Source organism: Rana temporaria, chromosome 2 (genome assembly GCF_905171775.1).
Source record: "Rana temporaria chromosome 2, aRanTem1.1, whole genome shotgun sequence".
NCBI lineage: Eukaryota > Metazoa > Chordata > Amphibia > Anura > Ranidae > Rana > Rana temporaria.
The window spans coordinates 1,382,462-1,399,205 of record NC_053490.1 but is presented as its reverse complement, the minus strand read 5'-3'; the positions used below and the strand labels follow the sequence as shown (position 1 = coordinate 1,399,205).

Sequence of the window (16,744 nt, the reverse complement as noted above, 5' to 3'; positions counted from 1 at the left end):
GAGGAGATAACTGACACAGGTGAGAGGAGATAACTGACACAGGTGAGAGGAGATAACTGACACAGGTGAGAGGAGATAACTGACACAGGTGAGAGGAGATAACTGACACTGGTGAGGGAAGATAACTGACACAGGTGAGAGGAGATAACTGACACAGGTGAGGGGAGATAACTGACACTGGTGAGGGGAGATAACTGACACATGTGAGGGAAGATAACTGACACAGGTGAGAGGAGATGACTGACACAGGTGAGAGGGGGTAACTGACACAGGTGAGAGGAGATAACTGGCACAGGTAAGGGGAGATTACTGACACAGGTGAGGGAAGATAACTGACACAGGTGAGAGCAGATGACTGACACAGGTGAGAGGAGATAGCTGACACAGGTGAGAGGAGATAACTGACACAGGTGAGGGGAGATTACTGACACAGGTGAGGGAAGATAACTGACACAGGTGAGGGGAGATTACTGACACAAGTGAGAGGAGATAACTGACACAGGTCAGAGGAGATAACTGACACAGGTGAGAGGAGGTAACTGACACAGGTGAGAGGAGATACCTGACACAAGTGAGAGGAGATAACCGACACAGGTGAGAGGAGATAACTGACACAGGTGAGGGGAGATAACTGACACAGGTAAGAGGAGATAACTGACACAGGTAAGAGGAGATAACTGACATAGGTGAGGGGAGATTACTGACACAGGTGAGGGAAGATAACTGACACAGGTGAGAGCAGATGACTGACATAGGTGAGAGGAGATAACTGACATAGGTAGGGAGACCGCCGCTCCAGGTGAGCACAGGCAGGTAATCAATGTCCACTCAGGAATCACACAGGTGCTGGCAATGCATAGAATTAAGCAGGTGGGAGAATGGATGGACAGCCGCACTCCAAAAAGTCTTGTTGAAAAAAGACGTGCTCTTTATTGTAAAAAGGAAAAAATGCACAGCACACAACAGCATACAGTGGGATAGACAGCTGACGTGTTTCGCATTAACAGCTATGACTAAGCATTAGTTGTTAATGCGAAACGCGTCAGATGTCTATCCCACTGTATGCTGTTGTGTGCTGTGCATTTTTTCCTTTTTACAATAAGGAGGACGTTTTTTTTTCAACAAGACTTTTTGGAGTGCGGCTGTCCATCCATTCTCCCACCGAGATAACTGACATAGGTGAGGGGAGGTAACTGACAGAGGTGAGAGGAGATAACTGACACAGGTGAGAGGACATAACTGACACAGGTGAGAGGAGACAACTGACACAAGTGAGAGGAGATAACTGACACAGGTGAGAGTAGATAACTGACACAGGTGAGAGGAGATAACTGACACAGGTGAGAGGAAATAACTGACACAAGTGAGAGGAGATACCTGACACAGGTTAGAGGACATAACTGACACAGGTGAGGGGAGATTACTGATACAGGTGAGAGGAGATAACTGACACAGGTGAGAGGAGATAACTGACACAGGTGAGAGGAGATAACAGACACAGGTGAGAGGAGATAACTGACACAGGTGAGGGGAGACTTTGTATATCTCTATCTCCCGTCTGATCAATGTTAATAAACAACGTTACACTTCTTCTCTTTTCACTGTCCAGTAGAAGTCGGGGGAGGGGGAAGATCTGTGAGTATTACTGAACTGCATAAGAGAAGAATCAGGTCTCCTTCCCTGCCACTCGGGGCCACACTGTGTGACAGAGCTGTGTAAATGTCAGGACGGAATGGTTAGGAGACATAATCCCGGAACTCCTGTCCGGTTGGCTCCTCTGATGAGGACGTTCGATGCCGATCAGAGTTCTCCTCCATCCAGTCTTTGTTTACACAGTTCATTCCCTTCTGTAATCGGAGAGTGAAGGCGAGTGAATTCGGAGTCTCTCGGAATATTTCCATTTATAGCTTTCCCAGTGATGAAGTCCAGGAAGAGAAGGCGCGGCGTCACGTCATATATCTGTCGCTGTGCGCTCCGGACTTGGCCGAGTGTCAGCTCCTGTGATAGGAAATTATTGTCCTATGATGTTTATATTCTTTCCAGTAACAGCGACTTCCTCTCTTCCTGATTGCCCCCCCCTCCCCTCCTGATTGCCACAAGCAGGACTTCCTCCAGGTTCTCCAGATGTTCCTCATCATCAGACGGTCCACTTCTCCCCCCTGCGTCCGGACCCGTCCATAGGATGCCCATCACTGGATTGTATCCCTGGCTGGACCTTCCTCTATGAATCCTCCGACCTGGCTGTACTCTGGAGGATGGAGCACCTTGTGTCCCGGACTTAAGAGATAAGGATCCTGCCGTTTTATACAGAGGTAAGGATTGAGGACTTAGGATCTGAAGACCAGAGACGGGACAAGGGGTGGGTGAGAGGGACGGCTGCCCTGGGCGTAATAGTTTACTTTAGGGATGGGGGTGCCTTCCTTCTGTTACAAGGCTGACAGGAGTAGTGACAGCTGCAGTCATGGTGACTGTTGAGCGTAGGATCCCCTAAGCCTGCACATCATAAATGGGGGAGTGGGGCGGGGGGGTGCAGTTTGTCATCTTTGCCCTGAGGGCTGGATGACCTTATCCCGGCACTGCTGAAGACCATCAAAGAATGCCGGTTACCTGGTTATCTCCGGCTCTAGCATTTTTCCCTTGACTTCTTTATGGCAAGCATGCAGCCAGTGAAGTCTGAACACCTTATTGCGTATTTCAAGTCTAAAAATAATAAGAAAGGGTTCTACTTGGATCACTGACACATTGAGCTGAATTTGGTAGCGGGAAGGGTTAAAGGCAGCCGGGCTCATGTCTCTTCAGGTTCTTGCAATTGTTTGTTTTCTTAAAATGAATGCGGGGGTAGATGGGTGGACGGGTGGACGGATGGATGGACGGATGGACGGACGGATGGTTGGTTGGGTGAGTAGGTGGTTGAACTGATGGATGGATGGATGAAATGTGTGGTTGAGTGAGTGGTTGGGAAGGTGTGTGGGTGGTAAGGTGATTAGATAGATGAGCACCTGGATGGATGAAGGATGGATGGATGGAATTGGTGAGTGGGTGGTTGGGTCTATGGATGGATGAAGGATGGAGGGATGGAATGGAATGGGTGAGTGAGTGGTTGGGTCTATGGATGGATGAAGGATGGAGGGATGGAATGGGTGAGTTGGTGGTTCGGTCTATGGATGGATGAAGGATGGAGGGAGGGAATGGGTGAGTGGGTGGCTGGGTCTATGGATGGATGAATGATGGAGGGATGGAATGGGTGAGTGGGTGGTTGGGTCTATGGATGGATGAGGGATAGAGGGATGGAATGGGTAAGTGGGTGGTTGGGTCTATGGATGGATGAAGGATGGAGGGATGGAATGGGTAAGTGGGTGGTTGGGTGTATGGATGGATGAAGGATGGAGGGATGGAATGGAATGGGTGAGTGGGTGGTTGGGTCTATGGATGGATGGAGGATGGATGGATGGAATGGGTGAGTGGGTGGTTGGGTCTATGGATGGATGAAGGATGGAGGGATGGAATGGGTGAGTGGGTGGTTGGGTCTATGGATGGATGGAAGGATGTAATGGGTGAGTGGGTGGTTGGGTCTATGGATGGATGAAGGATGGATGGATGGAATGGGTGAGTGGGTAGTTGGGTATGGATGGATGAAGGATGGATGGAGGGATGGAATGGGTGAGTGGGTCTATGGATGGATGAAGGATGGAATGGGTGAGTGGGTGGTTGGGTCTATAGATGGATGGAGGATGGATGAATGGAATGGGTGATTGGATGGTTGGGTCTATGGATGGATGAAGGATGGAGGGATGGAATGGGTGAGTGGGTGGCTGGGTCTATGGATGGATGAAGGATAAAGGGATGGAATGGGTGAGTGGGTGGTTGGGTCTATGGATGGATGAAGGATGGATGGATGGAATGGGTGAGTGGGTGGTTGGGTATGGATGGAGGGATGGAATGGGTGAGTGGGTGGTTGGGTCTATGGATGGATGGATGGAATGGGTGAGTGGGTGGTTGGGTCTATGGAGGGATGGAATGGGTAAGTGGGTGATTGGGTCTATGGATGGATGAAGGATAGATAGATGGAATAGGTGAGTGGGTGGTTGGGTCTATGGATGGATGAAGGATGGAATGGATGAGTGGGTGGTTGGGTCTATGGATGGATGGAGGATGGATGAATGGAATGGGTGATTGGGTGGTTGGGTCTATGGACGGATGAAGGCTGGAGGGATGGAATGGGTGAGTGGGTGGTTGGGTCTATGGATGGATGAATGATGGAGGGGTGGAATTGGTGAGTGGGAGGTTGGTGTAACGGCTACCCACTGGTAGTGAGGGGTATCGGCCGTTGGAGACGTCCTTTTTGCTGACAAGTTATGATATGCAGGTACCGCCGGTATATCCCATCGAACGCCCTTCCAAGAAACGAGACGTGCTACGTTTGGAGGGTCAAGCAGACTGACTTTATTTGGCATATTTCACCTGCTTATATCTGGTTACAACTGTTACAAGAACAATGACAGTTTCCGCCCCCCCCTTCACCCAGTAGGGGGCTTCAACACAGACCCCCTGAAACAATGACATCTCCTTGAATTAATCACTTGACCAGTTTCTAGCCGCTTCGGCACCTCACCCCACTTAACATTTCCTGGCCAGGCACATAGAATTCAATTAACCTTTAAAACAATTATCACTCACACATAATCCCCATCAGCATACACCTCACAGGGGGCTGTTTACCTGCACACAAAAGAGGGTTCATTAGGTATGCGAAGGGAACATTAGCATTCAACAATGAAAAGAAACTTGTCCAATTAACCCTTTGTGCTCAGAATACAATGTGGTACCTCCACTTGTGACAAGCCATGCAGTTCCTTGTAGTCCCCCTGCACGAAGATTATAACTGTCTCGGCAGCATGCATGTGTCCGTTACACTACTCCCCCTTTGTGGAACACTCCGGCAGACCCGGATTGATCTTTTTCGGATCAACTTGGGGATGTCCGGTCTGCTGTTAGGGTAAAAGTTCAGTTTGCCTGGACAGTCCGTCGGCATTCCCATTGAATCTGCCAGGGCGGTATTGGATAGAAAAATTGTAGGGTTGTAGGGCCAAGCTCCATCTTAGCAAGCGCCCATTATCTCCGGCTACTCGGTTCAGCCATACTAGTGGGTTATGGTCCGTGATCAGGGTGAATTCCTGACCATACAGGTAGGGTGTGAGCTTCTTTAAGGCCCAAACCAGGGCTAAACATTCCTTTTCCACGGCCGCGTAGCTCACTTCCCTGGGTAATAGTTTTCTACTCAGGTACGCGACAGGGTGTTCTCCTCCATCCTCCCCGATCTGGCTTAGAACTGCCCCCAGTCCATACATGGACGCATCTGTATGAACGACAAATCTTTTGTTAGGGACGGGGGCAGATAGGACAGGTGCGTTGATCAATGCTTGTTTCAAGGTTTGAAATGCTGTTTCACAGGCGGGAGACCACAGGACTACTCTAGGCAAATTCTTTTTGGTCAAATCCGTCAGGGGTTTGGCAATGGTACTATAGTCAGGGACAAATTTTCTGTAATACCCCGCTGTCCCTAGAAATGCCAGTACCTGGGTCTTAGTGTGGGGAGTTGGCCAATTGGCTACAGCCTCAACCTTAGCGGGTTCTGGTCGTTGTTTCCCACACCCCACTCTGTGTCCCAAGTACTGGACTTCTGCCATCCCGAAATTAAATTTTTCTGGTTTCAGGGTTAGGCCGGCGGCCCTAATCTGATCCAGTACAGCCTCAACATGCCTCAAGTGTTCCCCCCAAGTCTCACTATAGATCGCAATGTCATCCAGGTACGCGCAAGCAAAATCCTGGAAGCCATCAAGGAGGCGGTCCACTAAGCGCTGAAATGTGGCTGGGGCGTTCTTCATCCCAAATGGCATGACCTTGAACTGGAATAAGCCAAATGGGGTGACAAATGCCGACTTAGGGATAGCCTCTTTGGACAGGGGAATCTGCCAATACCCTTTGCACAGATCGATTGTGGTCAGATAACGTCCCCTGGCAATACGATCTAATAGCTCGTCTACTCGGGGCATGGGGTAGGCATCTGTCACGGTTTTGTCATTGAGGCGTCGGTAATCGACACAGAATCGGGTTGTTCCGTCCTTTTTGGGTACTAGGACAACGGGTGAGGCCCAGGGGCTGTCAGATGGTTCTATGATCCCCAGTCTTAACATTTCTTGTATTTCCTTCCTCATCTCCTCTTTTACTGCCTCAGGGATTCTGTAGGGAGTCTGTCTGAGCGGGTTTTGTCCTGGGGTCTCTACGTAGTGAGTCGCTAAGAGAGTGTACCCGGGCTCCTGGGAAAATGTCAGTCCTTTCTCAGTTATCAATTGTCGCATCTGTCCCTTTTCTGCGGGAGGTAACCGCTCCCCTAGCTGTATCGTATTGAGCAGAGTCTTAGGTTCCGAATCTGCTAATAGATCTGGGATGGGTAAGCTGTCGGGGTCTTCAGTGGCTGGAATACATATGGCTGCTACATCCTCTGGTCTTTCCTGATACTCTTTTAATAAGTTTACATGAAAGGATTTCTGGACCCTTTCATCTTGGCTGCTGGCGATTACATATGTAGTATCGCAGACTTGCGCTACCACTTTGTAAGGGCCCTGCCATGAGGTCTGGAGCTTATTCCCTTTGACAGGCCTAAGCACCAGCACCTTCTGGCCCACTTGAAACGTTCTCTGACGGGCGCCCCGGTCGTACCAGTGTTTCTGTCGTCCCTGGGCCGTTTGGAGATGGTCCCGTGCCATCCGAGCTAAATGTTCCATGCGGTCCCGCATTTCCAGCACATATGGCACAATGGGGACACCTTCATGTTCTGTCTCGCCCTCCCAGTGCTCCCGGATGAGGTCGAGGGGGCCTCGCACTCTCCGTCCATAGAGCAGCTCGAAGGGAGAGAACCCTGTGGATTCCTGCGGTACCTCTCGATAGGCAAACAAGAGGTGCGGCAAAAATCGCTCCCAGTCTCTGTATTCCGCCGTAAAGGTCCGCAGCAATTGCTTGAGGGTACCATTAAAGCGTTCACAGAGACCGTTGGTCTGAGGGTGGTACGGTGAACTAAGCAGGGTCTTAATACCGCAGACCTTCCATAACTGTTGGGTTAGATCTGCAGTAAACTGGGTCCCTCGGTCGGACAGGATTTCCTGAGGGAACCCCACTCGGGTGAATATCCCGACGAGCGCACTGGCAACAGTGTCCGCCTGAATATTCGTCAGAGCGACGGCCTCCGGGTAGCGGGTAGCATAGTCTACTACGGTAAGAATGTATTTCTTACCTGAGGGACTGGGGTTAGGTAGAGGTCCCACTAGGTCGACTGCTACCCTGCTAAACGGTTCCTCGATCACGGGCATAGGTGACAGTCGAGCCTTAGGGTGGTCCCCTCTTTTTCCTACCCGTTGGCATACGTCACAGGTGCTGCAGTAACGTCGCACATCCTTCGAGATCCCTGGCCAAAAGAAAGTCTGGGTGATCCTGTAGGTGGTGCGGTTACCCCCTAGGTGCCCTGCCAACGGAATGTCGTGGCCGATTCGGAGAAGTTCCAACCGGTACTTTCTGGGTACCACTATTTGGCGCTTTTGCGAAGGGACACCGCCTCTCTTTCTGCCTTCAGTCAATCTGTATAACCTGTCACCCTCCCATATAAAACGTTCCCGCTCATCCCCTCTACTGTCTGCTAATTCTCGATACTTTTGAAGGGTGGAGTCCTCCCTAGTTTCCCTCCCAAATTCCTCTGGGGTGTCCCAAGCTATGGGTCTCTCTACCGTAGTGGGGTTACATGTCGGTTCTTGGCTTACCTGGGTCTCCTGGCCTGTTGTAGGATCATCTGTGATACGGGTCTGTGAGCGGGTGGTCACGGGGCAAGCTGCATCAGGTGTAGGTAGATACGCCGAAGTCAGAGGGCCAATGTCGTTGCCCAGCACAACCTCGGCCGGTAGGTTGTCCATGATACCAACGGTGGTCTTTCCTGACCCGACTCCCCAGTCTAAGTGCACCCGGGCGGTGGGTAAGCGGAATACAGCGCCCCCTGCGACCCGGACGGCAATTGTACGAGTGGAGAGGTTCTCTGGCTTTACCAGATGTTTTTGAACCAGAGTGATAGTGGCCCCGGTATCTCTTAAGCCTTGTGCTACTTGTCCATTCACCCGTACCTCCTGACGGTGATGCTGACGGTTATCTGGGGAGGCAGCTTGTATTGGGTCTGCCTCATACAAAATCCCCAGACATTCCTCCGGGCCCCCCTCGGTCTCCAGGCAGTGGGCCGCAGAGGGACGTGATGGAGTGACTTCTGTGTTGGGTGTTGTACGTCTCCAATTGTTATTTGTAGCTCTTAGAGGGCAATAACGAGCAATATGTCCCGTGTTGCTGCAGTGATGGCACGTCACCCTAGACGAATCCCGGGGGTAGTTGTTAGGCCCCTGAGGACGTGGTGGTCCTGGTGGGACTGGAGCCCGAAACTCTGGGCGTGGGGTGAGGGTTGGAGTACGCGGTACCACCTTCTGAGCCAGCCGCATAGTACCCTGGCTTACTTTCCTTGTTTCCGCGTACTCATCTGCTAGCCGAGCCGCCTCGTTTAAGTTAGCGGGACGGCGATCTCGTACCCAGTCTTGTATGTCTGCGGCCAGGTCTTGGAAGAAATGTTCCATTAGGAACAGCTGTAATACTTCCTCCCCGGTGTTGGCCTTGCACCCTTGGACCCAATGGGATGCCACCCTTTGTAACTGGTTGGCCCATTCCATGTGGGAGTCCACAGCCTTCTTCTTGGACTCCCGGAAGCGACGGCGGTAGGCTTCTGGAGTTACGGCGTATCGGGTTAGCAGCGCCTTTTTAACTTGCTGGTATTGTAAAATATCCTCTGGGGCGAGAGCCCGAAAGGCTTCATTGGCTTTGCCCGACAATTTCCCCGACAAAATAGTGACCCATTGGTCTGGTGGTACCTGGTGTAGTGAGCACTGCCTCTCAAAGTCCGCCAAATATCCATCGATTTCCTCCTCACTTTCTACAAAAGCTTTAAATGCAGTGAACGGTATTTTCTTTCCTGTAGCAGCAGGTGGGGGGGTAGGAACTGCAGGTGTAATGGGCTGTCTCACTCTTACCAGTTCCAGTTCTTGTCCCCTCTTCGTTTGTATTTCTTCCCTTGCTTCCCGGAACAGCTGGTTGATAAGTTCCACGGACGTTTCTGGATACAAGGATAATCTCCGCTGTACAATCCCAGTAATTACATCTTCCTCGCTGACCGGTGCAAGGGGCTCCGTTCCTTCCATGGATCCATCCATTTCGTCCAGCTCCAGCAGGTCAGCTATCAGCTCCCTCCGTGGTCTGTTGCTGGCGCTCCTACCACGAATCTCCAATAGATCTTTCAGTGTGGATCTTTTCAGCCTGGCGTACTGCGACTCCATTCAGCACTTGCTCTTTGGATAAAAGGACCATCCCACTGCTGCCACCAATGTAACGGCTACCCACTGGTAGTGAGGGGTATCGGCCGTTGGAGACGTCCTTTTTGCTGACAAGTTATGATATGCAGGTACCGCCGGTATATCCCATCGAACGCCCTTCCAAGAAACGAGACGGACTACGTTTGGAGGGTCAAGCAGACTGACTTTATTTGGCATATTTCACCTGCTTATATCTGGTTACAACTGTTACAAGAACAATGACAGTTTCCGCCCCCCCCCTTCACCCAGTAGGGGGCTTCAACACAGACCCCCTGAAACAATGACATCTCCTTGAATTAATCACTTGACCAGTTTCTAGCCGCTTCGGCACCTCACCCCACTTAACATTTCCTGGCCAGGCACATAGAATTCAATTAACCTTTAAAACAATTATCACTCACACATAATCCCCATCAGCATACACCTCACAGGGGCTGTTTACCTGCACACAAAAGAGGGTTCATTAGGTATGCGAAGGGAACATTAGCATTCAACAATGAAAAGAAACTTGTCCAATTAACCCTTTGTGCTCAGAATACAATGTGGTACCTCCACTTGTGACAAGCCATGCAGTTCCTTGTAGTCCCCCTGCACGAAGATTATAACTGTCTCGGCAGCATGCATGTGTCCGTTACAGTTGGGTCTATGGATGGATGGGTGAGTGGGAGGTTGGGTCTATGGATGGATGGAGGGATGGAATGGGTGAGTGGGTGGTTGGGTCTATGGATGGATGAAGGATGGAGGAATGGAATGGGTGAGTGGGTGGCTGGGTCTATGGATGGGTGAAGGATGGAGGGATGGAATGGGTCTAAGGATGGAGGGATGGAATTGGTGAGTGGGAGGTTGGGTCTATGGTTGGGTGAAGGATGGAGGGATAGAATGGGTGAGTGGGTGGTTGGGTCTATGGATGGATGGAATTGGTGAGTGGGTGGTTGGGTCTATGGATGGGTGAAGGATGGAGGGATGGAATGGGTGAGTGGGTGGCTGGGTCTATGGATGGATGGAGGGAAGGAATGGGTGAGTGGGAGGTTGGGTCTATGGATGGATGGAGGGATGGAATGAGTGAGTGGGAGGTTGGGTCTATGGATGGATGGAGGGATGGAATAGGTGAGTGGGTGGCTGGGTCTATGGATGGATGAAGGATGGAGGGATGGAATGGGTCTATGGATGGATGAAGGATGGAGGGATGGAATGGGTGAGTGGGAGGTTGGGTCTATGGATGGATGGAGGGATGGAATAGGTGAGTGGGTGGCTGGGTCTATGGATGGATGAAGGATGGAGGGATGGAATGGGTGAGTGGGTGATTGGGTCTATGGATGGATGAAGCATGGAGGGATGGAATGGGTGAGTGGATGGCTGGGTCTATGGATGGGTGAAGGATGGAGGGATGGAATGGGTGAGTGAGTGGTTGGGTCTATGGATGGATGAAGGGATGGAATGGGTGAGTGGGAGGTTGGGTCTATGGATGGATGGAGGGATGGAATGGGTGAGTGGGTGGTTGGGTCTATGGATGGATGAAGGATGGAGAGATGGAATGGGTGAGTGGGTGGCTGGGTCTATGGATGGGTGAAGGATGGAGGGATGGAATGGGTCTATGGATGGATGAAGGATGGAGGGATGGAATGGGTGAGTGGGTGGTTGGGTCTATGGATGGGTGAAGGATGGAGGGATGGAATGGGTGAGTGGGTGGTTGGGTCTATGGATGGATGAAGGATGGAGGGATGGAATGGGTGAGTGGGTGTCTGGGTCTATGGATGGGTGAAGGATGGAGGAATGGAATGGGTGAGTGGGTGGTTGGGTCTATGGATGGATGGAGGATGGATGGATGGAATGGGTGAGTGGGTGGTTGGGTCTATGGATTGATGAAGGATGGAGGGATGGAATGGGTGAGTGGGTGGTTGGGTCTATGGATGGATGGAATTGGTGAGTGGGTGGTTGGGTCTATGGATGGGTGAAGGATGGAGGGATGGAATGGGTGAGTGGGTGGCTGGGTCTATGGATGGATGGAGGGATGGAATGGGTGAGTGGGAGGTTGGGTCTATGGATGGATGGAGGGATGGAATGGGTGAGTGGGAGGTTGGGTCTATGGATGGATGGAGGGATGGAATAGGTGAGTGGGTGGCTGGGTCTATGGATGGATGAAGGATGGAGGGATGGAATGGGTGAGTGGGTGATTGGGTCTATGGATGGATGAAGCATGGAGGGATGGAATGGGTGAGTGGATGGCTGGGTCTATGGATGGGTGAAGGATGGAGGGATGGAATGGGTGAGTGAGTGGTTGGGTCTATGGATGGATGAAGGGATGGAATGGGTGAGTGGGAGGTTGGGTCTATGGATGGATGGAGGGATGGAATGGGTGAGTGGGTGGTTGGGTCTATGGATGGATGAAGGATGGAGAGATGGAATGGGTGAGTGGGTGGCTGGGTCTATGGATGGGTGAAGGATGGAGGGATGGAATGGGTCTATGGATGGATGAAGGATGGAGGGATGGAATGGGTGAGTGGGTGGTTGGGTCTATGGATGGGTGAAGGATGGAGGGATGGAATGGGTGAGTGGGTGGTTGGGTCTATGGATGGATGAAGGATGGAGGGATGGAATGGGTGAGTGGGTGTCTGGGTCTATGGATGGGTGAAGGATGGAGGAATGGAATGGGCGAGTGGGTGGTTGGGTCTATGGATGGATGGAGGATGGATGGATGGAATGGGTGAGTGGGTGGTTGGGTCTATGGATGGATGAAGGATGGAGGGATGGAATGGGTGAGTGGGTGGTTGGGTCTATGGATGGATGAAGGATGGAGGGATGGAATTGGTGAGTGGGAGTTTGGGTCTATGGATGGATGGAGGAATGGAATGGGTGAGTCGGAGGTTGGGTCTATGGATGAATGGAGGGATGGAATGGGTGAGTGGGTGGTTGGGTCTATGGATGGATGAAGGATGGAGGGATGGAATGAGTGGGTGGTTGGGTCTATGGATGGGTGAAGGACGGAGGGATGGAATGGGTCTATGGATGGATGGAGGGATGGAATGGGTGAGTGGGTGGTTGGCTCTATGGATGGGTGAAGGATGGAGGGATGGAATGGGTCTATGGATGGATGAAGGATGGAGGGATGGAATGGGTGAGTGGGTGGTTGGGTCTATGGATGGATTAAGGGATGGAATGGGTGAATGGGAGTTTGGGTCTATGGATGGATGAATGGAATGGGTGATTGGGTCTATGGATGGATGAAGGATGGAAGGATGGAATGGGTGAGTGGGTGGCTGGGTCTATGGATGGGTGAAGGATGGAGGGATGGAATGGGTGATTGGGTGGTTGAGTCTATGGATGGATGAAGGATGGATGGATGGAATGGGTGAGTCGGTGGTTGGGTCTATGGATTGATGAAGGATAGATGGATAGAATGGGTGAGTGGGTGGTTGAGTCTATGGATGAATGAAGGATGGATGGAGGGATGTAATGGGTGATTTGGTGGTTAGGTCTATGGATGGATGAAGGATGGATGGAATGGGTGAGTGGGTGGTTGGGTCTATGGATGGATGAAGGATGGAGGGATGGAATGGGTGAGTGGGTGGTTGGGTCTATGGATGGATGAAGGATGGGGGGATGGAATGAGTGAGTGGGTGGTTGGGCCTATGGAGGAATGGAATGGGTGAGTTGGTGGTTGGGTCTATGGATGGGTGAACGATGGAGGGATGGAATGGGTAAGTGGGTGGTTGGGTCTATGGATGGATGAAGGATTAATGGAATGGGTGAGTGGGTGGTTGGGTCTATGGATGGATGAAGGATGGAATGGGTGAGTGGGTGGTTGGGTCTATGGATGGGTGAAGGATAGAGGTATGGAATGGGTGAGTGGGTGGCTGGGTCTATGGATGGGTGAAGGATGGAGGGATGTAATGGGTGAGTGGGTGGTTGGGTCTATGGATGGGTGAAGGATGGAGGAATGTAATGGGTGTAACGGCTACCCGGGCTAGTGAGAGGGTATCAGCCGTTGGAGAAGTCCTTTTCCCTGGCAAAGTGCGATATGCAAGTAAAACCGGTATCATTCCATCCCCAAGATCCAGAGAGAGAGAGAGTCCACCTTCAAGAAAGAGACGAGGCTGCGTTTGAAGGGTCAAACAAGACTGTTTAATGGGACATTTCACCTAGCTTATATGTGCTTACAAACTGTTACAGGAACAATGCCAATCTCCGCCCCCCCTCCTCACACAGTGGGGGGGGCTTTAATGCAGATACTTTGAAATAATGACATCTCCTTGAATCAATCAGTCTCTAGACGTTCCGGCACCGAGATCCACTTATCATGACCTGGCCAGGCACATTCCTTTCTCAATAGAATTCAATTAACCTTTAGAACAATACACACTCACAGATCATCACGTTAGCATACACCTGGCAGGAGGCTGTTAACTGGTAATACACAACAGAGCGTCAATTAGCATTTAGCAGTGAAAGAGCTCCTTCTACAATTAACCCTTTGAGCTCAGAATATAATGTGGTAAATCCAATTGTAACAAGTCATGCAGTTCCTTGTAGGCAGAATAGTTCATAGGTCTGTTACAATGGGTAAGTGGGTGGCTGGGTCTATGGATGGGTGAAGGATGGAGGGATGTAATGGGTGAGTGAGTGGTTGGGTCTATGGATGGGTGAAGGATGGAGGGATGGAATGGGTGATTGGGCCTATGGAGGGATGGAATGGGTGAGTGGTTGGTTGGGTCTATGGATGGATGAAGGATGGAATGGGTGAGTGGGTGGTTGGGTCTATGGATGGATGAATGGAATGGGTGAGTGGGTGGTTGGGTCTATGGATGGATGAAGGGATGGAATGGGTGAGTGGGAGGTTGGGTCTATGGATGGATGAAGGGATGGAATGGGTGAGTGGGTGGTTGGGTCTATGGATGGATGGAGGATGGAATGGGTGAGTGGGTGGTTGGGTCTATGGATAGATGAATGGAATGGGTGATTGGGTGGTTGGGTCTATGGATGGATGAAGGATAGATGGATAGAATGGGTGAGTGGGTGGTTGGGTCTATGGATGGATGAAGGGATGGAATGGGTGAGTTGGTGGTTGGGTTTATGGATGGATGATGGATTGATGGGTACAATGGGCGAGTGGGTGATCTTAATGGGCGTTATGTCTTTCTTCCTGCAGGACAAGATGGAGCTCCTGTGACCCGGGGTCATGACGGAGACGAACAACTCAACGTGTAGCCATATCAGTCATTTCACGCTGAGTGGCCTCCCGAACCTCGAAGACTTGAATCTCTGGTTCGGATTGCTCTTCTTCTTGATGTATATGGTGGCGGTCCTCGGAAATTCCACCCTCATTTATATCATTCGGGTGGAGCAGGAACTTCACGAACCCATGCACATCTTCCTCTTCATGCTTTCAGTGATCGAGCTCCTGATCGCCACCGCCGTCATGCCCCAGATGCTGAACATCGTCTGGTTTGACCGCCGGAAGATCGCCTTCGACGCCTGCCTGGCTCAAATGTTCTTCCTCCATTTCCTGTCCGCCCTGGAGTCCGGGATACTGGTGGCCATGGCCATCGACCGGTACGTAGCCATATGCCACCCTCTCCGGTATACCGCCATTTTAACCCACCGGAACATCACGAAGATCTCCTTGGTTAACCTGGCCAGAGGGTTGGCGGTGATGATCCCCATTCCCCTGATTATCAAGCGGCTGCCTGAATGGAAGAGCGATCTCTTGACCCATTCCTACTGCCTCCACCAGGAGGTCATGAAGTTGGCCTGCGGCAACATCAGAGCGAACGTCATCTACGGAATGTTCGTCATCGCCTCCATCATGGGCATTGACTCGCTGTTCATCTCCGTCTCCTACCTGCTTATTATAAAGGAGGCTGTTGGTCTGGTGAGGGAGTCCAGCCTGAAAGCCATCGGCACCTGCGCCGCCCACATATGTGCCGTCCTCGTCTACTACATCCCCCTCATCGGCCTTTCTGTGGTGCACCGGGTTCCCAGCGGTCCAGTTCCCAACCTGCACATCCTGTTCGGGAACGTCTACCTTCTACTCCCTCCCGTGATTAACCCTTTGATCTACGGGATTAAAACAAAGCAGATCCGCAAAAGGCTGGCCAAGCTGTTCGGTAAAGGGAAAAGCAGTAACAAGACGTCCCCGGGATTCTGACCCGCCACCGTCATGGAGACACCGGGGGAAATTGTACAAGAGTGAGAAAATTGTGGTTGTAACTCGTGCTTAATGTAGACATTCACCCCCAACTGGTCTCTCTATAAATATGTACTTCCCCTTTAATTCATGCTTCATTATATTCCAGTGCTGCTCAACTGCAGACTATTCTGTATAAGACCCGGGGGCCCCATCAGTTCAACAAGGGGGGCACAGGCAACTTTATGGTGCAGGCAGTGCCCCTTTCCCTGCAGCACACCTGGCATCTCCTCCTTCCCCTCCTGTCCACTGTCAGCTGCTGCAGGGGAGCCACAGGGGGATAGGTTCCAAGATATGGTCCCCCTCCACCACTTCAACCAACCCCTCTCCTGTCCAGGATCCCCTACATCTGCTGCTTTGACCCCCTTTGTGTTTACTACAGAGGGACCCGGCAGCCTTATGGTGGAGGCAGTGCCGCTTTCCTTGTAGCACAGCCTGCATTTCCTCCTCCCCCTCCTGCCCACTGTCAGCTGCTGCAGGGGAGCCACAGGGGTATAGGTTCCAAGATTTGGTCCCCCCTCCACCACTTCAACCACCCCCTCTCCTGTCCGGGATCCCCTACATCTGCTGCTTTGACCCCCTTTATGTTTACTACAGGGGGGCCCGGGCAGCTTTATGGTGCAGGCAATCCCCCCTTCCCTGCAGCACAGCTGGCTTCTTCTCCTCCCCCTCCTGCTGTCAGCTGCTAAAGGGGGAGCCACAGGGGGAACAGTTTCAGGGAATGGCGCCCCCCACCACTCACTCCCTCTCCTGTCCAGGGTCACCATCATCCATTGCTTTGACCTGTCTCCATCCCCCCAGGAGTATGCCATATATAGCCCTGCACAGGTCCACTGATAAGGAAGTAGAACCAGCCCCCCTGTATAAGGCATGGGCCCCATCGGTTCAACAGGGGGGCTTGGGGAGCTTTATGGTGCAGGCAATCCGCCTTTCCTTGCAGCATAGCTGGCATCTCCTCCTCCCCTCCTGCTGACTGTCAGCTGCTGCAGGGGAGCCACACAGGGATAGGTTCCAACATTTGGTCCCCCTCCACCACTTCAACCACCCCCTCTCCTGTCCAGGATCCCCTTCATCTGCTGCTTTGACGCCCCTCTGCCCCCCTCATGTGTAC

The 16,744-nt window shown here is 51.7% G+C and overlaps 1 protein-coding gene across 1 annotated transcript; it reads left to right on the top strand.

Annotated features, from left to right (window-relative positions):
* Positions 1 to 2,127: 2,127 nt before the first annotated feature.
* Positions 2,128 to 16,045, top strand: LOC120928772 (olfactory receptor 51E1-like). Its single transcript, XM_040339762.1, has 2 exons — positions 2,128 to 2,312; positions 14,596 to 16,045. The coding sequence occupies exon 2, from the start codon at positions 14,626 to 14,628 to the stop codon at positions 15,592 to 15,594; it is 969 nt and encodes a 322-aa protein (XP_040195696.1). The 5' UTR covers positions 2,128 to 2,312; positions 14,596 to 14,625; the 3' UTR covers positions 15,595 to 16,045.
* The last annotated feature ends 699 nt before the right edge of the window (positions 16,046 to 16,744 follow it).

Coding starts and splice junctions, on each gene's coding strand:
- LOC120928772 (XM_040339762.1), top strand. CDS start 14,626: ATGACGGAGACGAACAACTCAACGTGTAGCCATATCAGTCATTTCACG.